General features: G+C 48.2%; 2 protein-coding genes across 14 annotated transcripts; both read right to left on the bottom strand.

The window, feature by feature from the left end:
* Positions 1 to 10,482: 10,482 nt before the first annotated feature.
* Positions 10,483 to 17,954, bottom strand: LOC109766417 (beta-glucosidase 5). Of its 13 annotated transcripts, none has more exons than XM_073511138.1 (14): positions 17,696 to 17,879; positions 17,521 to 17,578; positions 15,165 to 15,210; positions 14,833 to 14,907; positions 14,672 to 14,743; positions 13,059 to 14,571; positions 12,806 to 12,891; positions 12,427 to 12,717; positions 11,976 to 12,091; positions 11,695 to 11,909; positions 11,452 to 11,480; positions 11,145 to 11,247; positions 10,924 to 11,011; positions 10,483 to 10,839 (listed from the first exon to the last, which is right to left on the bottom strand). In XM_073511138.1, the coding sequence occupies exons 7-14, from the start codon at positions 12,872 to 12,874 to the stop codon at positions 10,614 to 10,616; spliced, it is 1,137 nt and encodes a 378-aa protein (XP_073367239.1). In that variant the 5' UTR covers positions 12,875 to 12,891; positions 13,059 to 14,571; positions 14,672 to 14,743; positions 14,833 to 14,907; positions 15,165 to 15,210; positions 17,521 to 17,578; positions 17,696 to 17,879; the 3' UTR covers positions 10,483 to 10,613. The 13 variants fall into 13 exon arrangements, with proteins under 13 accessions (XP_073367239.1, XP_073367246.1, XP_073367245.1 ...); XM_073511145.1 differs by having other exon boundaries at positions 12,804 to 12,891; positions 14,410 to 14,571; XM_073511144.1 differs by lacking the exon at positions 13,059 to 14,571 and having other exon boundaries at positions 12,804 to 12,891; positions 17,696 to 17,952.
* LOC141042515 (uncharacterized) lies at positions 15,605 to 16,896 on the bottom strand. Its single transcript, XM_073511133.1, has one exon. It carries the CDS (start codon positions 16,892 to 16,894, stop codon positions 15,605 to 15,607), a length of 1,290 nt encoding a protein of 429 aa, XP_073367234.1. The 5' UTR covers positions 16,895 to 16,896.
* Positions 17,955 to 24,601: the final 6,647 nt, after the last annotated feature.

Genomic DNA, 24,601 nt, shown 5'->3' with positions numbered 1-24,601 from the left:
GGCACCAGAGCACATATCTCCCTCGCGTAATGCAGAACAACCACTACGTGGTCGAGACAGGGCGGCCGACCGGCCACCCCGCGGTCGGGATAAAGCGGCAACTCAGGCCGAACAGCAGCCTGCCCCACCGCCCCGTAAAAATAGAGACGAAAGAGTTTGGGGTCACACGTACCACCTCCGACAGACACTGGACAGCATAGCAGGACATACAAGATCGATCTACGGATCGTGAGGACGCGCCTCGAGGCACGACGACGGCTACCTATTCGGACGTGACAAACCTAACCACGCCCGGGCCGACAACCACAGACGGACTTCGTCGGAGATACGCCATGACGTGGCCCGCTATAGAGGCGCCGCACACTCTCTCTGCTTCACAGACAAGGTGCTGGATCATGAATTCTCCGAGGGGTTCAAGCCTGTCAATATTGAATCATACGACGGAACAACCGACCCCGCAGTGTGGATCGAAGATTTTATTCTTCACATCCACATGGCCCGAGGAGATGACCTCCACGCCATCAAATACCTCCCATTAAAGCTCAAAGGACCAGCTCGACACTGGCTAAATAGTCTGCCTAAGAACTCCATCGGCAGCTGGGAGGACTTGGAAGAATCCTTCCTAGACAACTTCCAAGGTAGATATATCCGGCCACCCGATGCCGATGACTTAAGCCACATAGTTCAACAGCCCAGAGAATCAGCCAGAAAATTCTGGACTAGGTTCCTAACCAAAAAGAACCAGATCGTCGACTGTCCGGATGCCGAAGCCCTAGCGGCCTTTAAGCATAGGATCCGGGATGAATGGCTCGCCCGCCACCTCGGCTAGGAAAAGCCGAGGTCCATGGCAGCCCTCACGGCACTTATGACCCGCTTCTGCGCGGGAGAGGATAGTTGGCTGGCTCGCACTACAAACACAACCAACGAAACAGGCCCCTCCGAGGCCAAAACAGCACCGGCAAGCTCCGGTGCAACAGACACAAACGCCGAAGCAATGGCGATAACACCGATGACACTACAGTTCACGCCGGATTCAGTGGCTCCAAGTCCGGCCAGCGAAAGAAGCCCTATAAAAGGAGCAGCGGAGGACCATCCGGCTCTGACCGCATACTCGATCATCCTTGCCAGATACATGGCACCCCAGACAAACCGGCCAACCATACTAACAAAGATTGCCGGGTCTTTAAACAAGCCAGCAAGGCAAACAACAGAAACAAGGAAGGGGAATCACAGAGTGAGGACGATGACGAGGAGCCCCGGCAGCCGAACACTGGGGGGCAAAAGAAATTTCCCCCTCAAGTCAAAACAGTGAACATAATATACGCTACACACATCCCCAAAAGGGAGCACAAGCGCGCACTTAGGGATGTCTATGCGTTAGAGCCAGTCGCCCCGAAATTCAATCCGTGGTCGTCATTCCCGATCACCTTCGACCGCCGAGATCATCCAAACAGCATCCGCCATGGCGGTTCAAGCGCACTGGTCCTTGACCCAATCATCGACGGATTTCACCTGACACGAGTCCTAATGGATGGTGGTAGCAGCCTCAACCTGCTCTATCAGGATACAATACGTAAAATGAGCATCGACCCCTCACGAGTCAAGCCCACGAAGACTACCTTTAAAGGAGTCATACCAGGCGTAGAGGCCCATTGTATGGGCTCAATAACGCTGGAGGTGGTATTCGGTTCCCCGGATAACTTCCGAAGCGAAGAGCTAATCTTCGATATCGTTCCATTTCGCAGCGGCTATCACGCCCTGCTCGGACGAACCGCATTCGCTAGATTCAACGCGGTGCCACATTACGCTTATCTCAAGCTCAAGATGCCCAGTCCACGTGGTGTCATTATAGTAAATGGAAACACGGAACGCTCCCTCCGTACAGAGGAGCACACCGCCGCCCTAGCAGTAGAAGTACATCGCGGCCTTCTCAAGCAGCATTATAATTCGGCTGCCGAGCCCCTGGACATCATTAAGAAGATCCGAAACACACTGCAACAGGACAGCTCGGCTCGTCATGATCCAAATTAGCAATTTGGCCTCCGTCCCAGCCCCGATGAGGCAATGGCATTAATACCGCACATACATAAACTACGCACTCAAAACCCCATGGGTATTGACGGAGGCATAAATCGTTCGCGATCCACAATATGGCTTGACCGACCCTGGGATTTGCATGCTTTTACTTTTCCTTTTTTACGGGTCTTCTTCTCTTTTCGAGGTCTATACGGAAAACCCGCTTGCAGAACACACCAAGGAGGCAAGGAGCTCTGGCTTACAAGGGAATCCCCAGGTGTTATCTACTAAACTATTGTCATACTTGCTTTTCATACCCGCACGTAGCTCGCCCTTTGTTGCGGCGTGTTAAATAGCCTTACTTGCTTACCGCATTACTTGTACAAAGTACGCCTAGACGTACTAATTACATCACAATGGTGAATAAATGATGGCGTCAGCTCATTACTTAATTTTCCTATTTCCTCACCTTTCTATTTCTTACTCTTTGCACACGTACACCATGGTACGTATTACCACGCCAGGGGCTCCATTATGCCCCGCATTACGGCGATAAAGTCCGAACACTTTTACAGTATAGTTCGGCACTCCGAACTTATAGAATTATATGCGTTGGCTCCGAATCATGTCTTTGGTCAATAGTTGGGTTGCCCGGCTCCTGTGCTTACTACCTTACGTTCCTCTATATCGGCTAGGGTAGTAAAGGGAGAACTACTGCGATTGTGTCCAGGTTTTTCCGGACGAGCACCTCAGTAGAGAAAGCCGAAAACTGACTGTCATGATGCAGCGAGAGCTAGGCAGCTGTTCGAGAGGTTCCAAATCGTTATAGATTTTTTCCTCTTCTTGCGAAGAATCGGTTCTTCCGATTAGGCGTCTATAGCGCCCCCAGTTCGGTCTTCCGAATACTAGGGGCTTCGCTGACTTTCTCAATTGTCAAACTCCTATGGCTAAGTGAGGGCGGCAAAGGCCGCGTAGTCTGATTGCCTTGTTCGTTGCGCTAAACACCTCCTTTAAGGACCAGAATGTGGAGTATAGAGTGTTTAGATTTATCCCGAACACCCCCGTACTATCTACGTGCGGGCAGAAGCCGACGACTGGTCAACCCTCAGATTTCATAAACGGCCGCACAGGAGGTAAAAGTTTAAATACAAGCAATATATTATATAACATCATTGTTCCAAATTACAGGATAGGATAATACGAATGTTCTCATGGGAATATAACATCCTTTGAACATTGCTCCGCCACAAGGCGGGACCCCTCCAGGACACCGTCAAAATAAAGCTCAAGTCGACGATGCTCCTTGCCCTCCGGCGGCCCCTCGGTCATCAGCTTCTTGGCATCCAGCTTTGCCCAATGCGTCTTGACGCGGGCAAATGCCATTCGCGCACCTTCAATGCAGACCAACCACTTTACGGCTTCGAGCCGCGGACAGGCACTTACAAGCCGCTTAACGAGACCGAAGTAGCTGCTCGGTACAGGCTCAGCAGGCCACAGCCGGACTATCAAGTCTTTCATGGCTAGCTCTGCCGACCTGTGCAGCTCGGCCAATTGCTTCAGCTGGTCGCTAAAGCACACCGAATGTTGGGGTCCAAGATATTGAGACCAGAACAACTTCTCCGTAGACATCCCTTCTTCGGCTCTATAATGCTTGGCAGCATCGGATATGCTGCGTGGCAGATCCATAAACGCCCCTGGAAAACCCAACTCCGGATAAGTACAGGGAATGTTTACTTTACACACTCGCTTTGCACGGTGAAATTCTTACCCGCCGCAATCTCCTTGGCCGCCTGCCTTTCCTGGAGGGCGTTCTGGGCTTCGGCTCGAGAATCCTATGCGCTCCGGCGGGCCTTCGCCAGTTCGGACTCTTGCGCCTTATAATCGCGCTCCAGGGAGTCAAACCTCTTAACCGCGTCCTGGAGCTCTTGCTGTGCCTCGCTCACCCGGGCCTCGTGCTTCTCGCACGCGACGCGTTCCTTGGCCGCTTTGTCCTCAGCCTCGGCTAACACCTTCTTGAGGGATGCCACCTCGGTCATGGCCCCTAATAAAGTTTATGGCACTTTAGTCCAGACGGACTATTAAACTTTCTTTTCTTAAAGTATACCTATAGGTTACTGCTTACCTTGGCTATCCTCCAGCTGCTTCTTCACGAGGCCAAGCTTGTCCTCGGCCCGCTCTAGTTTCTGCTTCAGTCCGGAGACCTCCGCAACATGAGCGGTGGCCGCGTGCAGCGATACCTGCTTATTCACATGAACAACTCATGTTAGACCCCTGTGGTATTTATTTTTGATCCTCTGTTCGGCTTTTTCTTTCCGAACACCTAACAGAGCATCAGGGGCTACTGTCTATACTGTGATATTCTTCCCACAATCACATTACTTACCTCAAAGCCCGTTAGAAGGCTAGTGCAGGCTTCGGTCAGTCCGCTTTTGACGAACTGAACCTTCTCTATTACCGTGTCCATAAGGACACGATGCTCATCCACGATAGAGGCGCCTCGTAGCGCCTCCAGCAGATTATCCGGTGCCTCTGGTTGGACAGAGGTCACTGGTGGAACAGGCACATTCCCTCCTTGGGGGGAATGCCGTTCACTAGACTCCGGAGCCGCATAGGTCTCCGGAAACTCCCCCTGACCGGGGAAGGTCTTTTGCGACAACACCTCATCGTCTCCCTTGGGAGAGACGGAATGAGCAGGCGGCAGAGACATGCTAGCCATCTTCTCCGAGTCTAGTGATTCCTCCGTCGAAGATCGCGGGGAACCATCGCGCGCCGGACTGCAATGACAAGATTTAAGATGTATTAGTATTACAAACCGAGAAGGCCAGATGTTTCTGATTCTGGTACTCACGAGGCGGCCCGAGGCTTGGTCCGGCAAGGTCGCTCCGGACTGCTATCAACATCCCACACTGAGTTATCCGTGTGGGAGCCCTTAACCCTCTTAGGCGCTTTCGCCTCCGGATCTGGCGGGCGCCCTCTTCTTCCTCCCCACCTCAGGTGGGGAATCATTTTATTCTTCCTCTTCGTCGTCGTCGTCATCAGCGGACGAAGAGGAAGTCTCGTCCTCAGATGTCATGCCCGGAGCGCCTTTTCGGCAAGGGCCCTTCTTGGCCCCTTTGGCCGCTTTCTTGGCCGTCTTCTCTGGCACTTCATACGGCGCCGGAAACAACATCTTTGTCAAAAGTGGGAATTCTTCCTCCTCAGGAAGCGGAGCTGGACAGTTAATCTGCCCCACCACCTCGATCCAGGCCTGGCAAAGTAGGTGGAAGAGCTCAGGATCCATCCTCAAAATATGCCGGTGAAGGGTATACCTTGAAAACATTAAAGGACTTACCGGATTGGCATGGCGCTTTGAGCTAAGCCCGCGATTTTCAGTCGTGGGCGGGGGCGTCTCGCCAGCCTTGAAGAGCGCTTTCCAGATACCTTCGTGCGTTGCACCAAAGAGCCCTAGCAGCGTCTGGTGCTTGGTGGGGTCGTACTCCCACAAATAGCAAGTCCGGCGTTGGCACGGAAGATCCGACGAATGAGCATAACCTGGATCACATTCACAAGCTTGATCTTCTTGGTTATCATGTTCTGGACGCATGTCTGGAGCCCAGTTATCTCGTCCGAGGATCCCAGGTCAGGCCCTTCTCTTGCCAGGAAGTGAGCCGCATCGGAACTCCGGATCGGAATTCAGGGGCTGCTACCCAATCGGCGTCACGCGGCTCGCTGATGTAAAACCACCCCGACTGCCATCCCTTCACCGTCTCCGCGAAGGAGCCTTCAGGCCAGGTGACATTGGGCATTTTGCCCACCATGGCGCCTCCGCACTCTGCTTGTTGACCGCTCACCACCTTCGGTTTCACGTTGAAGGTCTTCAGCCATAGGCCGAAGTGAGGCGGGATGCGGAGAAAGGCCTCGCACACAATGATAAATGCTGAGATATTGAGGATAAAGTTGGGGGCCATATCGTGGAAGTCCAGCCCATAGTAAAACATCAATCCGCGAACAAATGGATGAAGAGGGATCCCAGCCCACGGACGAAGTGTGTGAGAAACACAACCCTCTCATGGGGCTCGGGGGTAGGGACGATTTGCCCTTTTGTCAGGAGTCGGTGAGCAATCTCCTTGGCTAAATAGCCGGCATCTCGGAGCTCCGTGATGTCCTTCTTCTTGACGGAGGAGGCCATCCACTTGCCTCCAGCTCCAGATCCGGACATGATTGGAGTGCCTTCTCGAACAAGGAAAAGCTAAAGCTTGGGCGCTAGAGCTCAAGGACGCAAGGACTAAAGAGGAGGAAGGGTGTGGGTAAAGGGAGAGTGTCCTTATCCCCTTATAAAGGCCGCGAATATCAAGCGCCTCCCCACTCGTCCTAAAAACTCGCCTATTCCTAAGGGTTGTATAAACGGTTGGGTTACCCATGCCCGCATTGATGGGAATCCCACGATAAGGGGACACGATGTCTGCTTTGACAAGACGTGCCAATGACAACCGCTTCTCAAAGCATGGAGCGGCAGACGAGAAACGGTTCGAAATTATGACCGGACAGACGTGATGCTGGGTAATTAAAAAAGCTGTCAGTGGATAGAACTCGTGTGAAAATATATATATTCTCTCTGTGGTTGTGTATACGGCAGGTCCGGATACAATCATTATATCTAAAGACTGTCTTGGAGTTCGGAAAGGGGAACCCGCGTTGCAATGCCGAAGACAATCTGCGCGCCGGACTCCTCGTCATTGAAGCCAGGTTCAGGGGCTACTGAGGGAGTCCTGGACTAAGGGGGCCTCGGGCGTCCACCCTGTTATCTATGGGCCGGACTGATGGGCTGTGAAGACATGAAGGCCGAAGACTGTACCCATGTCCGGATTGGACTCTACTTGGCGTGGAAGGCAAGCTTCGCGACCGATTATGAAGATTCCTTCTTATGTAACCGACTCTATGTAAACCCTAGATCCCCTCGGTGTCTATATAAACCGGAGGGGATAGTCCGGAAAGGACCGATACACATTACCATAGTCATACAGGCTAGACTTCTAGGGTTTAGCCATTACGATCTCGTGGTAGATCAACTCTTGTAATACTCATATTCATCAAGATCAATCAAGCAGGAAGTAGGGTATTACCTCCATAGAGAGGGCCCGAACCTGGGTAAACATCGTGTCCCACGTCTCCTGTTACCATCGATCCTAGGCGCACAGTTCGGGACCCCCTACCCGAGATCCGCCGATTTTGACACCGACAGCGGCGTCGACCATCAAGCGGCGGCGGCAGGAATGCGCCTACGCTGCAGCGCCTCCTCTGTCTTCGGGATGGGCTAATAGGGTAAAGTGGGGTCCCAGTGGGCTAAAGGGGCTAGCCCACTTAATTTCTTTCTGGTCCAACGGGCTCCCAATAAGGCGTTTTAAGTGGGATGGGAATTCTAGTCCCACTTATTCCCACCTCCACCTGCAAGGTGACACAGAACTAGTTCCAGTTCATCAATGTAATGTAGGCATGTATTCCGAATATAGTCATACGTGCTTATGGAAAAGAACTTGCATGACATCTTTTGTCCTACCCTCCCGTGGCAGCGGGGTCCTATTGAAAACAAAGGGATATTAAGGCCTCCTTTTAATAGAGTACCGGACCAAAGCATTAAAACTTAATGAATACATGAACTCCTCAAACTACGGTCATCACCGGGAGTGGTCCTGATTATTGTCACTTCGGGGTTACCGGATCATAACACATAGTAGGTGATTATTGACTTGCAAAATAGGATCAAGAACTCACATATATTCGTGAAAACATAATAGGTTCAGATCTGAAATCATGGCACTCGGGCCCTAGTGACAAGCATTAAGCATAGCAAAGTCATAGCAACATCAATCTTAGAACATAATGGATACTAGGGATCAAACTCTAACAAAACCAACTCGATTACATGATAAATCTCATCCAACCCATCACCGTCCAGCAAGCCTACGATGGAATTACTCATGCACGGCGGTGAGCATCATGAAATTGGTGATGGAGGAAGGTTGATGATGACGACGGCGACGAATTCCCCTCTCCGGAGCCCCGAACGGACTCCAGATCAGCCCTCCCGGGAGAGTTTAGGGCTTGGCGGCGGCTCCGTATCGTAAAACGCGATGAATCCTTCTCTCTGATTTTTTTCTACCCGAACGCGAATATATGGAGTTGGAGTTGAGGTCGGTGGAGTAACAGGGGGCCCACGAGGAAAGAGGCGCGCCCCCCACCCTCGTGGACAGGGTGTGGGCCCCCTGGTCTTCATTCTTTCGCCAGTATTTTTTATTAATTCCAAAAATAATCTCCGTGAAGTTTCATGTCATTCCGAGAACTTTTATTTCTGCATAAAAATAACACCATGGCAATTCTGCTGAAAACAGCGTCAGTCCGGGTTAGTTCCATTCAAATTATGCAAGTTAGAGTCCAAAACAAGGGCAAAAGTGTTTGGAAAATTAGATACGATGGAGACGTATCATCCCCTGCCTCCGTCGATGGACAAATTGAGGAACACGTATAGTTAAGTTCATAGCCTAGAAGTGTAGAGGCAAAGGTAAGGGCCTAGGTTAATCCGAAAGATGGTGTATCTTGACAATTTGATGCGATCGATGAAAACCTAGAGGAAAATCAGGTTGTTTTTGGCTAATGTGGACCAATTAAGTTCATGTGAAAGTTCACGCAGTTAATTTCATGTGAGCTTAGCCTATGTTGTAAATATAGCTTCCAATGTAGAATTTGTGTTACTATGTATATATGGGGATCCTCATTCCTCATCACGACCAGGGTGCGGTGTCGTGACAGTGTCATGGGGATGAGAGCACATAGTCAAGCCCCGGGGATGTAGCCATATTGATGAACCTCGTTACCAAAACTCGGTGTCATGCCTCGTATGATTTCTTGGTCCTCGGTAGATCAACTAGAACCTTGAATTAGTCCTAACAGGCAACACCTCGGGCCCTGTTGTGCCATCCACTCCAGCAATTGGGGTCGGCCCGCCAGCCACACCAATTAAAATTGCTTGGTCTACAAGAAGTTTGTGCAGATCGGAGGCGACGATGTGCACAAGTCAAACCCTTTCAATAATAACTCAGAGGCGGTGATGTGGACAAGACAAACACTTGCAATAATAACGACGAGGACGAGCCGCATGCTGGCAGGAATGACGGGCAGAAGGAACTCCTGCTGCAGATAAAGGTTGCGAATATGATATACGAATCTGACACATCTAAAAGGATCGAAAGCACATCCTCCATGAAGTGTATGTCAAGGAACCCAAGGAACCAAAGTACAACCCCTGAACGGAAATTTCGACCACCTTCAATTGACGTGACCAGTCGACCAGCGTCCGCCAGACATGCAGGCCATCGGCCAGCGGAAGCACGGCGGTCCTCCTGATTCCTCGACTCCGGCGGCGGTCCTTCCGATTCACCTCTTGGATGCTCTCATTTAGCGGCGTCAACGAGAGAAAAAGTGAAATGGGAAAAGGAGAAACGAGTGGAGGTAAGAGTTAAGGTGGGAGGATAGCTGTGGGTGAACCCATGGGTCCTGCAGAGTTGGATGACTGGCAGCGTCTTGTTGCCTTTCTCCCTGTGCTCTCGGAGGAGGACTCAGTCACTTGGCCCCACTCTTCTTCTGGCAAATTTTCAGTCAAGTCTCTCTATTCTAGGTTGAGTTCAGGCTCCCCTACCTCAAGGTTTAAGCCTATTTGGGATGCTAGGATCCCTCCTAAGATAAAATTTTCATGTGACAAGCGATTAGGGGTAGGCTCCCCGCAGCGGATTAGATTCGTAAACGCAATGGGTCGGGCTCAGATCGATGTGCGCTGTGCTCTGCTCTAGAAGACCCTAATCACATTTTCTTTGGTTGCGTGTTGGCCAAGGTGGCCTGGTGCTGCATTCGATCCTGGCTGGGGGTGTTCTGGGACCCCTCGTCCTTTGCTGACTTGCCCTTGCTTTCGGCTGCCTTGTAGGCATTACTAAACACTTGTTTTGGTTGGGTTTTCCTGCCTTATGTTGGTCCCTCTAGACAACCAGGAACAAGTTTACCATTGAGCATGTGTTCCTTAACAAACCTGCTGATTGCATGTTTAAAATGTGTTTGTTTATGGAGCAGTGGAGATTATTGACTAGAGTTGCAGACCGTGATGCTCTGGATGTGCTGATTGAGAAAGCTCGCACCTCGGCTGTCTCCTTATCTCAGCAAAACTTTGGACGGCCAAGCTTAGTCTTTGTAGCTCAGTAGGTAGTTGCCCTGTGTGCCTGACTCTTGGTGTCCTTCTGGCTGTGCGACGTGAACTTCATTGGCCTGCATGCCGTGTCCCGTTTCTTAACTCTTGCCCTGGTTGGGGCCTGGTTTCCGGTGCTTGTTTGTGTTGGTTTATCATACTCTGTATGGTGGCTTTATTTATAAAGTCAGGCATATGCCTTTTCTCTAAGAAAATCCCATGAGGCACGTGCCGTGTAGAAGCGACCCTGAGAGAGAGAGAGAGAGAATCAGTCGGTTGTTTAAAATGATTTTCCAAACTACATTGCAGTATCTATGCATGTGTGGTACGCCTACGTATGTACGTTGACCCTGAGGTATAAACGGTGAGTGTGTCCGATGAGGCAGACTCATTGTTCAGCATGCCATCCTGTATTGTTGAGCTCACTCTGAACAAGGATGTCCTGGTTCTTCAGGAAGGCGGAGTACCAGCGAGCAGAGAGCCTGGCTTGCCGTGGCAGGGCCTCGTCGTCGAAATCGACACGGTACAGGCCGTAACGTGCCTGATACCCTGACAGGTACTCGAAGGCGTCCAAGAATGCCCAGGCGAAGTAGCCTTTCACATTAGCTTCACTCCTGCAGAGCAAAACAACAGCGTGCATGGTAAGGCCAATTCTGCACTCTGAAGATTTTGAAGAATTTTGTTGTTGAATCACTGACCTTACTGCAGCCAATGTGCTCCCTATGTAGCTCTTCAAGTATTCGGTCCTGCCGATGTCTTCAAGAGTGTTATTACTAGATGATTGACCTGAGAGAGAAAGGAGATGGGGCAAAATATATCATCGTATGAACTGCAAATTAACGATGACGCCCGTAAACACTAACATGATTTTACATAGAGTTATTGGAGATCATTGTAATCAGAAACTAGATGGACTTGCCATTCTCTTGGATATAAATGGGAATGTCTCTGTAGGCTTCTTTCAAGTACAATAACACACGTTGCAATCCTTCGGGGTCACTTGGAAATGACGTTGGGGGAGCCTGCATTCGCAAGTCGTTCTAAATGTCACAACTTGCAAGATAGACACAATCTCTGTATCTCACACAACTGCATGACCTTCAAGCATACATTTCATTTTTTTTTTAGTATCTTGTGTTGGGTTAGAATTTCATAGTAGATGTTTCATGTACAAAATAGCTGAATCCAGTCTAGTATCTGACAAACATATTGATGAAAAACTTTACCTTACCGGCTGGCGGGTCTGTTTTAGAAGCTGCACTAATGAAACATATATTTCGTTAGATGTATCATTTGGATAAAATATCTCAGAGTTGTAAATCTGCTTCAAAAGTGTAATCAATTTAAGTCCGTTTATATGACAATTTGAACAATCGGTTTGCATCACTATGCTGTTAGTAAACAAATGGAACACATTGCTCACTACCGCTGCTACAAAAACTTATGAACAGTAAAACAATGATGCTTGCCTTTGTAGATAATTGACAAGTCGGCTGTATAGTCACGAGTGCCTTTGTCTAAAGGACGATCATTCACGAAGACAGAATAGTAGTGATTTATCCCAATGAAATCTGCACTACCAATTATAGCTTCAGACTGGATATTAGTGAAGGATGGAAGACGAGAGCCAACAATTTTCTTCATTCTTTCCGGATAATCTCCAGATATCAAGGGCTCTAGTATCCTAAAAGGAACCACAGGTCGGTTAGTTCTGCATTCCTGGAGCAAAGCCAGAGTAAAGATAACATACCATTCCAAAAAGAAGTCCAAACATCTGTTTGTTGCTTCTAAATCCTCCGTAGAGTTTGTCATAGGATAAGGCCAAAGGGAGTAAATACTTAGGCCGATAACCCCCTTTTGCATGGCCTACATGCAAAACTCCTTTTTATGGACAAATAAATCTTTTCATATGAATATACATCATGAGGAAAAATGTTGTATTTGTGCAGTTAATCGGATCTTATGTTGGAAAATCCAAACATGTAATCATATGCCAATAAACTGTTAATTGATAGTGACCTACCCAAAAAATATCATGTGGTCAGACAATACTTTCGCATTAAAAGAAATTTCTTTTTAAAGAATGTATAGGAAGAGAATACTGATGTTTTGAATTTATCTTAGACAGCAACATCAATCTTACTACTAGCTTACTATCGGAGAAAATCACTGATTCTAATTTTGGGTTCAACATTACTCACTTGATATTTTTGTCTGTAAAGCCTACTGGCTGATGCATGCGCCAATAGCATATTATGAGCTGCTATATATGGTTCCACTGTAGAGTCACCCACCGTACATTTTGTAACTCCAAACGGGTCGGAGCAATGTCCGGGTGCAATCGATCCGCCATCGTAAGATCCGGTCGCACCTATGTTAGGTTCATCTATTGTAGTCCAGTACGAGATCCTGTCTCCAAACTCTTTGAAGCAAATATCTGCGAATGCTGTGAAATCATCCCTGCATTTTGCAATACTACCTGTGAGGAAATACTACAAGCAAAGTAGGAACCCTCTTAAAATTTTAAGATTTTTTTGAGCCATTTCATCACTACAAGGGAGATATTGTGGGATCTTACACAATTCTAGGGCTTAGCCATCCTCCATACTCATCTTCCAGCATTTGAGGGTAATCAAGCTGGTAAATCATAATATGGACTTGAATCCCTGGGGAAACACGGCGGACACATATAAGTTTGGAGAGCATAATTTTTTTTCGAAACGGAGGCAAAAAGTTTGCCTCATCGATTAATTAAGAAGAAGAGAATTGCCCAGTTAATTTAAGAAAAACCGGGCGAAGACCTACACAAATAGAGCACGGACTAACTACTCACATGACAAGAAAACCCCCAACCGCACAGTTGGCCCTTGCCAAACTCACTGAATGCACAACATCCACAAACCCTGACACTGCTACTACGCCAAGTGAATCCCAGCAAGAACACCACGACACAAGACATCATGCACCTCCCAGTCCAAGAGGACAGGCCGAGAGACCGAAGATCATCCATCAAGCAACCAGAGACGCCTTGCCTATGACACCACTCTTGCCTTTGCCCATCTTCTTTTGTTTGCCTCTTATTGGCGTCCCCGTCAGGAGGCAAGCAATCGACCTGTCCAAACCAGGTCTAGCAACCTCCACACTAAAGAGCAAGTCACAAAGTTCCTTCGCGAAGAGAGCATTTGGATTTGGTGTTGGAGTAGGTGTCAACACACTTGGCTCAGTGGTCATGCCACTCACAGGCATCACCTGCTTGATGGTCGCAGATGAGGGAAGGGCAACAACATCTGAAACTCCGCGCTCGATGGCTAACGCCTGACGTCCAATGGACTTGGGCGAGCGAGAGATCCCACCGTCCAAATCACTACTCTCCTCAGCATCAACTATCTAGCTCAACTCCAGGGGTGATGTTGGTGGCAAAGCCACACTCGAGATCTCGGGAGGGTCTACCTGCAGTTGCTCGACGCACAAAGGCAAAACTGGGCCCCCACACAACTCCCGAAGCTCGGGCATGATCTGTAGCACCGGAGTCACAACCACATCATTGTCAAGTCCCTCAGAGGCTAATGGCGGTGAGCTGGCCCTAGCATGAGGGGAGAAACGACCATGAAGCTCGTCTCCCTTCTCAGCGTCGAAGCTGCCATCGGGCACAACCAAAGGGCGCAACACATGAGTAGTCTGCAACACAGGCGGCGTCAGGGAGAGCCCGCCCATTGCAGCCTCAGCTCGCTCCATGAAGCTCTCCATCCGCAACATCCAACCTTTCTTAGAGTCAATGACATCACGCAGAGGCTGGACCGTTTTCTCAAGCTGAAAGGAAGCCATACCAAGGAGCTCAGAGCGCAGCAGCTCGGCCTGCCTCTCCAAAGTAGGCCGCATCGAGATATCCGCCGGGGCCAATGAGCCAGCAGGAGCAGAAACAATCGATGCCCAAGAATCACAACAAAATATCTTCGAGAGGGGCGAGGCTTCTTTCTGGACCTTGTATGGAGATGGAGCTTGTGGGTGCTCGACGGGGAGGCGGGGCAATGGCGACATAGTAGCTCTTCCCAAGGAGCTGAGGGGACGCCAGGCATTGCGGCACTCACACGCTCGATGACCGTTCTCAAGGCACCGATAACATCTAAAAGGATCTCCACAATCTGTTGCACGGTGTCTAGGAAAGAGACATCTGCAACATCTACCATGAAGCCAAGCGGGGACGGGACGGGGAGCCAAAGCAGGGGCTAGTGATGCCTGACGTTGCACATCGCGCCGCGGGAGCACCTTCTGCCAACCTTCGCATGTATCCGCATCACACGCCACGTCCTGTCGAGCAGCCGAATGGAGACAAGGGGAAATAGTTTCTGCATTTTTTCTATCAGTGTTGATCATTTACTAGGATACTGACATATAGATCTGTTTTGCTAGTACACTCCATATATATACTACGGAAAATAAATGTACCATGTTGCACTAGCGCATCTATGAGGTTGTTGTAGTACTCGAGCCCTTTTGGATTGACAGCTCCCCTGCCATCTGCAAATCTCGTTACAAACCAACAATCAGTTAAATTTTGTGGTTTTCTAGTAATAATGCACTGGAAATATAATGAGAAGTACTTTTACCTGGGATAAGCCTTGACCAGGAGATGGAAAATCTGTAAGCCTATAGGTTCATGTCAACCATGACTTCACATCATCCTGAAACATCAGATCATGTCTGGTTAAAACAGAATGTTCAAATATACAGTGTGGAAATCACAACACTTCAACACAGCAAAAATAATAATATGATAGATACTCCTAGATGCAAGAATAAATTTTATTTTGTTTCTGGCAGAGAAGAGAGCTTTGTAGGTTCAGTCACTAGCAGACGACAGCATAGTACTACTACATCCATGCCTAATATCACTACAATCAGCAGGGCAGATCAGTCTACCCCCAAAAATGACCAGTACCTTGTACTTGTGGTACCATCACCTACGCTTTTATCCGCCATTTTCCCTGTCGTCAGAACAAGAAAAATCAAACACCAAATCAGCACATTTTTATCTTAGTCCCAAATCAGCACGAACCTGACAGGTTAATTGGTTAGTTAGAGCAACTCCAACGGGCCGACCCAAACGGACGGCGATTTCGTCCGCTTTTTGTCCGTTTGGGTCGGCCGCCCGCGCGGCGTCCGCCCTGTTTTTCATACGGGACGGCAGCGCGCCCAACGCGCCGACCCATATGTGCAGGCGTGGCCGGCTGGCCGCCCAATTTTGCATTGCATTCAACATATTGTGAAATGAAAATTTAGCAAACAAAATAGTCCGCCCAAATAAATAGTATAGTTTACAGGCCAAATAAAAATAAAAATGTTTCACATAGTTTTGCAAACGAATAAAAGAAGATACATCTATTGGTTGCCAACATGAGTCCACATATGCTCAACCAAATCATTTTGTAGTTGCACGTGAGTTTCCCAATCACGCATGTCTTCATAAAACTGAGTGAACTGCTCAAATGTTGCCGCTACTCCATGCTCAGGCACAACATTCTCACCCTGAAACTGAAAGCCTTGATCGTACAGACGTTCCGGGCGCTCGTCTTCTACGATCATATTGTGCATGATCACACAAGCAGTCATCACCTCCCATAGTTTCTGCGTGCTCCAACTATTAGCAGGATACCGAACGATGCCCCATCGAGATTGCAAAACACCAAAGGCACGCTCGACATCCTTTTTAGCACTCTCTTGCTCTTGGGAAAATCTTTTCCTTTTCTCTCCAACAGGGTTAGGTATTGTCTTTACAATAGTGGTCCACTGAGGATAGATACCGTCACCCAAATAGTACCCTTTGTCGTAGTTGTGGCCGTTGACAGTAAAGTTCACCGGTGGGCTGTTGCCTTCGGCAAGCCTAGCAAACACCGGCGAGCGCTGAAGCACGTTGATATCATTGTGTGATCCAGCCATGCCAAAGAAAGAGTGCCAGATCCAGAGATCTTGAGACGCCACGGCCTCTAGTATGACAGTGCAAGCCCTGACATGTCCCTTATACTGCCCTTGCCAAGCAGAAGGGCAGTTCTTCCACTCCCAGTGCATGCAGTCTATGCTGCCAAGCATCCCCGGAAAGTCCCTGCTAGCATTCATCGCCAACAAACGGGCTGTATCTGCAGCTGTCGGCTCTCTCAAGTACTCAGGGCCAAACACAACAATCACAGCCTTGCAGAACTTATACAGTGACTCTAGGCATGTAGACTCGCTCGTACGGACGTACTCGTCAATGAGATCACCGGGCACTCCGTATGCAAGCACTCGGATGGCGGCAGTGCATTTCTGATAAGAGGAGAAACCAATCTTGCCGACGGCATCCTCTTTGCACTCGAAGTAGTCATCATAGCCGACCACTCCCTCTCTAATACGGTTGAAAACATGCCTACTCGTACGGAACCGGCGACGGAATTTGTGATGTTTGAACAACGGGTTTGTTGTATCAAAGTAGTCCTTCCAGAGAAGGAAATGCCCACTCTCTCGGTTACGATTCAGCGCCGGAAGGTGGCCCGGAATGGAGCCACGGAACAGCGGCCGCTGGTTGTTGAGGTGGTGATGGACCAACACGGCAGCCAATATCTCCTCCTCGTCGGACGACGAATCGTCGGAGTCGCAAATGAAATTGTGGAAAAAGAACTCGTCGGTGGAGTCCATTTTCGTACCTTGGCAAACTGTCGAACAGCTTGCGGGCGTCGAAGAAGGAGACGGCCGGCGAGGGGAGACGCGGCGCGCACAGACCAGCTAGCTGCCCTGCCGGCGTCCGACGAGTGTGACAGCGTCCGACAAGCGTGCCGGTCGTATGTGGCGGGGGTGGCGAGGCGTCTTCTTGGTCGCGGGCGTCTGTGCAGTGGGGGAAGCGGCGGCGGGAACCAGTTTGCTCCCCGGCGGTAAAACGGCGGCGGCGGGCGACTGGGGGCAGGGGCGGCGTTGCTGGGCGGATGTGGAGGCGGCGGCAGCTGGAAGAGTCGCCGCAAAAATGGGCGGCGGCGTCGATGACGGAGGAGGCGGGGGGCGAGGGTTGCTTGTTGGCCTGGGGGAGGGAGGCCAATGTGTCACAGACCAGCGGGCCCAGGGACAGGAGTAGGCGACCGCGCGCACGTCCGTCGCGTGTCCGCGCCGACGCAAATCAGGATCAAAAATGGGCCGGGAATGGGTCGCCCGCGGACGAAAAACGGACGTGCGTCCGTTTGAGTCGACGCGTTGGGCCGCCTTTTCTGTCCACACCGACCCAAACGAACGGCCGCGGATGAAATGGGTCGCCCCATTGAAGTTGCTCTTACCTGCATGAGTGAAGGTGTCCCGGATGCTTGGGCTCCTGCCATCCTCAGCAACAGCCCCCTCGTATTGCATTAAAAAACAGAGCAAATTAAACAGAGCAGGGGCACCGAGAAAGAGAGTGAAACTTGTAAGAGACCAATGCTAGCTGATAAAGCCAAACCAATATCCAGTTACTACCTGGTACGCGGAGGTGGCGGCGCCGAAGACGAAGTCCGGCGGGAAGTCGCTCCGCGTGAAGCCAAGAGCCGGAGGAGCTACGGCGGCGGAGAGAAGCAGCAGCGAGAAAAAGGCGACGGAAGCCATTGCTTGCTGCCCTGCAGCCAGAGCCCACCAGTGTCTGTCTTGCTACGCGCAGGGGGATAAGGCGCCTACCGCTTCACTACTTTTTCGGCTCACACTGCTCCACAAACTTCTTTTGGATTTCCTTTCCCTCTGTAGGAGAATCGGGGGCTCCTATTGAGCGCTTTAAGCGCCGCAGAAGCCAACCGGCGCCCGCTAGTGCCTAGTGGGCCGGCCCACGAAAGGAATGCGCACTAAGTACTAGCACTTAGATTTTTGAATCATTAGGACAAGTTGATTTGTTATGAAAAATAGTTCATCAAATTTTGAAAAACGTTCATGAATTTAAAAAAAGTTTATTAAATTAAAAAATCATCGCTTTTGAAAAAAAATCATGAATTAGGAAAAAGTTCACCGAATTTGGAAAAAATTTCATCAAATTCGAAAAGAAATCATCAATTTTGAAAAACATTAACTGAATTTGGAAAAAGTTCATTGATTTTAAAAAAATCAAATTTGAAAAGAAAAGTTCATCATCTTTTATGAAAAAATCATCGAATTTGAAAAAAGTTCCAAGAGTTTTGGGAAAAATGATGCATTTCAGAAAACAAAAAAATTAACAAGAAAAAAGAAAAAGAAAAAACAAATAAAAACGTGCATCCTAGGAAAACCGAGGAAGGTAATAAATTGTAGACAAAAGCGAGGATAAACGAAGCCGGCAGGCTAGCCTAGTGGTCACTACTGTTGTCTTGGAACACTCGGGTTGGGGGTTTGATTCCTGTTACCCGCGCTGTTTGCAAAATGCACAATAATGGGCGTATGAAGCACCAACCGTTTGTGTGCTCGCTTCTTGAAAAATCTATATACATGTGTACCCGGCTTGTAAATCATACCGTAAGTTGGATAAGTAATAAAGTAATCACTAGGCATGAGACGTGCCCGTGGCTATCAATTCAAGTATTTGCGTGCGTGCGTGACTTGCAAATACCAGAATCGATCAAGTCGATTGGTCGCTAGCTAGTAGGTACGCACGTGAGTGTTTCGCCGAATAAATCAACCAGGTGTGTTTCTTTTGCCGTGTATATTGTATCGGCCAGCAGCGAGGTTGATTGGGAGCGAAATCACCAGCGTCATCTTATCGTCGTTCGTTGTCGGTCATCGTGTGTCGTCGAAAAGTGCTTGGCAACGTGGACTGGGCCAACAGAGAAAATATGCAAGATCAGAATACCGGCTAGGGAAATGAAAGATTGCGTGGCTTGGCACTATGAAAAGATAGGGGTGTTCACTGTGAAGAGTGCCTACAAATTGAATGACCTTGGCTCAGGGAGTACCAATACCTCTTCATCCACTGCAACTTACGATAAGCGGAGCACTTGACATCTCATTTGGAAAGCCCAAGATCCCAGAGAAAATTAAAAGAAAATGGATGGAGGGTAGCCACCAATTCGCTGGCCACAAAACAAAACAAAACAAGTGTAAATGAACGATTACTACGGACAACATGTGTGACATCCGCGGGAATGCCGAGGAAAATGAGTACCCTGCTGTCATTTCTTGCACCAAGAGCAGAGCATTGTGGAAGGAATTGCGAGTTCACTGAATCTGCCAAAGGAAGAAGCCTTCTGGTTCACAGGCAATGATTGGTTACAAGTCCTCCTTAACACATGTACCGAGGAGATCCGGACGAAAATTCTGCTCATGATCTGGCGCTCTTGGTTTATGAGGGATGATATTGTGCATGGAGCGGGGAAAGAATCTGTCTCGGGCTCAGTGAGGCTCCTGTTGAAATATGAGGAAATTCGCCTATGTGCGACAACACCGGACAACAGCATAGGAAAAAAATCCCAGTAATCAGTGAGGCTCCTGTTTAAATACATAGTGGGCAATTTTTAATTACACATTGCAATAGAAAAAGGGTTTCGATAACGCCCACACGTGTGGGCCTTAAGGGGTCTGATCACACGTTTTGTGTGGTATTTAAGAGAACGGTCCACACATCTACGTGTGGGCAAAATAAGTAATGCTCACACGCCCGGTCTTTTGTCTCGCGGTCCTTCCCACACGCCTACGTGTGGGGAAAATAGATAACGCCCACACGCCTGTACGTCCGACCTCCTACCTCACGGTCCCGCACGCCCCGCGTGACAGTCACCACGCGTCCGCGTAGTTGCCATGGTCCGGACCCTCTTCCATGTTCGTTTAACTGCAGTTGCCATGTTGCTGAACTGCAGTTGCTATGTCTGACAACTAAGTTGCAATGGTTGCTCAACTGCAGTTGCCATCTCAGGTCAAGTGTCAGATGGCATTTTTGAACAACTACAGTTGTTGCCATGTATGGTCTGATCTACTACAGTTGCCATGGTTTAAAAATTTTAGGAGTTGCCACCTACTAACACTAGGCAGTTGCCATGTAGCACTACAAAAAGACATGACAAAATAACATGTTCGGGTAAAGAGAGAGTTGGCATCTGCTTACAAGCATATTAGGGCAGTTGCCATGTACCCTGCAAAACACATGGAAAATGACAACTTTGGGTGTGGGAGTGGAGATGGGCGTGTGGGGGATGGTGGTATCTTTAGGAGATTAACCTACTAAAACTAGGCTGTTGCCATGTAGCACTATAAAAAGACATGGCAAAATAACATGTTCGGGTAAAGAGAGAGTTGTCATCTGCTTACAAGTACACTAGGGCAGTTGCCATGTACCCTGCAAAACACATGGCAACTGATAGCTTTGGGTGTGGGAGAGGAGACATGCGTGTGGGCGAACTGATAAACACCCACACACCAGCCCCTCCACGTGCGTGAAAACTGGCGTGTGGGCGAACTGCTAAACGCCCACACACCAGCCCCTCCGCGTGGTGGAACGGATGTGTCGGCGACCGGATGAATGCCCACACACCAGTCCAATCTTACGTGGCATGAAAAATCTAACAAACATGCCAAGATTCATACAAACACAAACGGACGTTGATCCATGCGTGTGGGCAAGATGCAAACGCCCACATGTGTGGGCATTATCTTTTTCATAGAAAAAAGTGTTGTCACTTATTAGACAATTATCGTCATTTATTGAATGCAGTTCACCATGCTCATAAAAAATGGTTCATCTTGTTTCTTAAAATGTTTATCACGCATTAGAAAATTGTTTATCATGTATTTACAAGAATGTTCATCATGTGCTTAAAGTTGTTTATAGTTTACTTAAAAATTTATCATGTATTAAAATCATTATATAGATGAAACATATTCGTTTAATTTTTAAATCAAAAAGTAAATTTTAAAAAATACATAATAAAATGAAAACAATGAAAACAAGTAACGAAAAAGAAAAAGAAAAAAAATCGACAAAAAACAACTGAAAAGCCCGAACACACATCAGAATATACTAAAAGAAGGACGAAAACTAGCGAACAGGAAATATCTAGAAACAAACAAAATTATTCATGGAATATCCAGAAACCAACAAAATGCGTGCTGCTGGCATCCTTGCCATTGCCTTGTGGAAACTAGCCGGCCAGGACTTGGGAGCACGTGGGCGGGCTTTGGACCGGAGCTCAGCTTCCCTCCCTAATCCCTTGTGATAAACTTCTACTTGCGGCGTCCACTCTTCCAATCAAAAGAGGAAAAGTTTGCGGCGTCCACCCAAAATAAATACTCACTATTTTACAAAAACGTTTTTATATTATAGGATGGAGGGAGTAAATTCTTACAGCACTAGTCTCGCGGTAACACACAATGAGGTTGGTTTCAACTTGCTAGAACATGATTAATCAACAAGCCGCCCTGCGCGCATAATATGGTCCAACTTAATTGTAATCAGGAGACTGAGGAGCGTACGTGCGCGACGATGCGAGTAGCTTGGAGAAACAGCAGATTGATATATATCCCAAAGAGAAAAGGTCGTTCCTCGATGTGGTGATCTGGTGACATTGCACCGAAATCGGTTTGATTAAAACAAACGAGAGTAACTATAAATTAATTACTTTCAGAGTCTGGAAAGTTACTGTAGTGAAGAACAAATCTCATCAAGTAAAAAGGCACAAGGGAAATCAAATTCGAATTCATAGAAGAGGTTCATCACATCGATCGATCTACGCTGACGGGACATCCCCCGCGAATTATTCATCCACACAAATTTCATAAGATGACAAAGAAGATGAAATAAAATACTACCAGCCGTGCCCTGGCCATGCATGATCCAGCTAGATCCAATTCACGATGAGCAAGAAGAGGCAGCAGCAGCAAGCTTCATGGCTTCAACGGCGATTTTCGTCGGCGGGGGGCGTCCGGGGAGCATGGTAGTCGACGCCGAACTCGTTGACGACCTCGCGCCTGTGGAAGTTGCGGTGACAGCCACACGCCGCGCAGAGGAGCATGGCAGCCTCATCGACGCCCATTAACACCGTGAACTCTTGGCAGCCGTCGACGGCATACCGGCCGATTCCGATGGCATGGTTGCGCTGGCACTCCCTGTACCGCACGTAGGCTGCGCCCGCGCCGTTACCTTGCTCCCCGTTGACGGCGGGCTGGTCCTGCCGAGACCCCATGTTAGGCGCGAGATGAACGTTTGAAGGGAAAAACAAGTGGTAATAGGAATAGCTTTGCTGCCACGCCTTGGATGGATGGATGGAAGGTGTCTTGCTTATATAGGTGATAGTGACTACTTTGGCATTGCAAACTCATGGTTACAAAAATCCACAGTAAACCGATTCCGTGCCACGTGTCTGGGGCTTGGGGCATTTGCACCTTAGGCTAATTTGGCCCGGGGTTATACTTCCGAAGAAGCAAAACAAACTTTGTTTTGTCTGTTTAGTTTTTGCTTCCTATATGGACAGTAGATATGCTTGAACGTGTGCCAGTGAACGGTTCTATATTTGGCTCATAATCATTTCACAACTTTACAAGGTAACTCATGGAGTGAAATCAACATGCCACTGGTTTCGTGCATGGTGCATTGAAGCCTCTTGGTTGTATACTTGAATTGGCGCGACACTATGTGCGGCTACAAAGCCAGGGGAACACTTTCGGTTTATATATATTGGTTTATACTAAACTCTATTACTTTACAAATACTCTGCTATTTAAATTGGTTAATATATATGTGCTCGTTTTTCTAATCGTTTGTTGTATTTTCTTTATACAGTAGAATAATGAGTCTCCAGCCAACACAAAACCACCATAAGCACGTAGTAGAGCAACTGAGTATCTCAGTTAAGTCTTTTTTCTGCGTGGTAGTAGTATTCATATATGCATATGCGTGACACTGGCTACATGAGCATTGCCAGCACATGGCTTTATAAACCAATGGTAAACCATGGTAAAAAATGGGACGTTGGTTCCATGCCACGTGTTTGGGGCTTGGGGCATATGTCCTAATTTGGCTCGGGGTTGTACTTCGCGGAAAAGCAAAACAAACTTTTTTTGTCTGCATAGCTTCCGTTACTTCATGGACGGTAGATATAGGCTTGCCAGCTACGTCTTGTGCAATCAAATTGGATGGTAGATACTAGATAGAGTCTCTGGGTAAGATTTCACACGATTACTTTTGAAAAAAACCCATATGCTAGTAATCGGCCCTATATTTTTCTTGTAATCTATTGCTAAGTAAGAAGAGGAACTCATCCAGTGAAATCACCTTGGCATTCATTTCGCGTTGGAGCCTTTTGGTTGTCTTGGCGCTACACCCCACTGTGTGCGGCAACAAGTGAAGCGGACACTTTCAGTTTGTATTCACTTACACTAGCTCCATTAGTTTACAACTAATAGTGTGCTTCTCTAAACTAGTTTTTCTGCAAGAAGCTTCTTTAAACTGGCTCGTATATAGTATTGTGTGCATATTGGTATTAAACCACCATAACCATTTTTTTATTGTGTAGTAATATCTATATTTGCATATGCGTGGCCATAACTACATGAGCATTACCAACTAGTATCTCGGTCCAGAACAAACCATGTGCTAGTATCTACAAATATGTTTGGCATGTGATCATATCACTAAGTTACAAGGGAACTCATGCAGTGAAATCAACACTATTGGTGAGAGTCTCCTTTTGATAGTACGAAAAGGAGGGGCGCGGTCGAGAGGCTCGCCAGCCGCGCGTCCCCGTCGCCGCTTGTCGTCCAACCCCCCCCCCCCCCCCCCCCCCCCCCTCCACCGCTCCCTCCCCCGTAACCCCCGCGTCGCCTCCCCGAGCGGGGCGACTGATGTCTACTACGCAACTTTATTCTTGTAGACTCGTGTTGGGCCTCCAAGCGCAGAGTTTTGTAGGATAGTAGCAATTTTCCCTCAAGTGGATGACCTAAAATTTATCAATCCGTGGGAGGCGCAGGATGAAGATAGTCTCTCTCAAACGACCCTACAACCAAATACAAGAAATCTCTTGTGTCCCCAACACACCCAATACAATGGCGAATTGTATAGGTGCACTAGTTCGGCGAAGAGATGGTGATAAAAGTGTAATATTGATGGTAGAAATATATTGTTATAATCTGAATAAATAAAAACAGCAAGGTAGCAAATAGTAAACGGGCACGAAAACGGTATGCAATGCTTGGAAATGAGGCCTAGGGTCCGTACTTTGGCTAGTGCAATCTCTCAAAAGTGCTAATATAATTGGATAATATAACCACCCCTCAAAGTGCGACTCCAAAGTTCCTATCTAGCGGAGAACATAAGAATAAATTATTTGTAGGGTACAGAACCACGACAAAGCTATTCTTTCCGTTCGATCTATTCAAGAGTTCGTACTAAAATAACATAAAGCTATTCTTTCCATTCGATCTATCCTAGAGTTCGTACTA

This window comes from Aegilops tauschii, chromosome 3, assembly GCF_002575655.3.
Source record: "Aegilops tauschii subsp. strangulata cultivar AL8/78 chromosome 3, Aet v6.0, whole genome shotgun sequence".
In the NCBI taxonomy this organism is placed as follows: domain Eukaryota; kingdom Viridiplantae; phylum Streptophyta; class Magnoliopsida; order Poales; family Poaceae; genus Aegilops; species Aegilops tauschii.
The sequence above is the reverse complement of the archived record's forward strand: the minus strand, read 5'-3'. Positions and strand labels throughout refer to the sequence as shown.

Coding starts and splice junctions, on each gene's coding strand:
- LOC109766417 (XM_073511134.1), bottom strand. Junction 12,092..12,426: donor TTTACAGACAAAAATATCAA/GTGAGTAATGTT, acceptor TTTTGCATGTAG/GCCATGCAAAAGGGGGTTAT. Junction 11,248..11,451: donor CAGACCCGCCAGCCGGTAAG/GTAAAGTTTTTC, acceptor TTGCGAATGCAG/GCTCCCCCAACGTCATTTCC.
- LOC141042515 (XM_073511133.1), bottom strand. CDS start 16,894: ATGGACTCCACCGACGAGTTCTTTTTCCACAATTTCATTTGCGACTCC.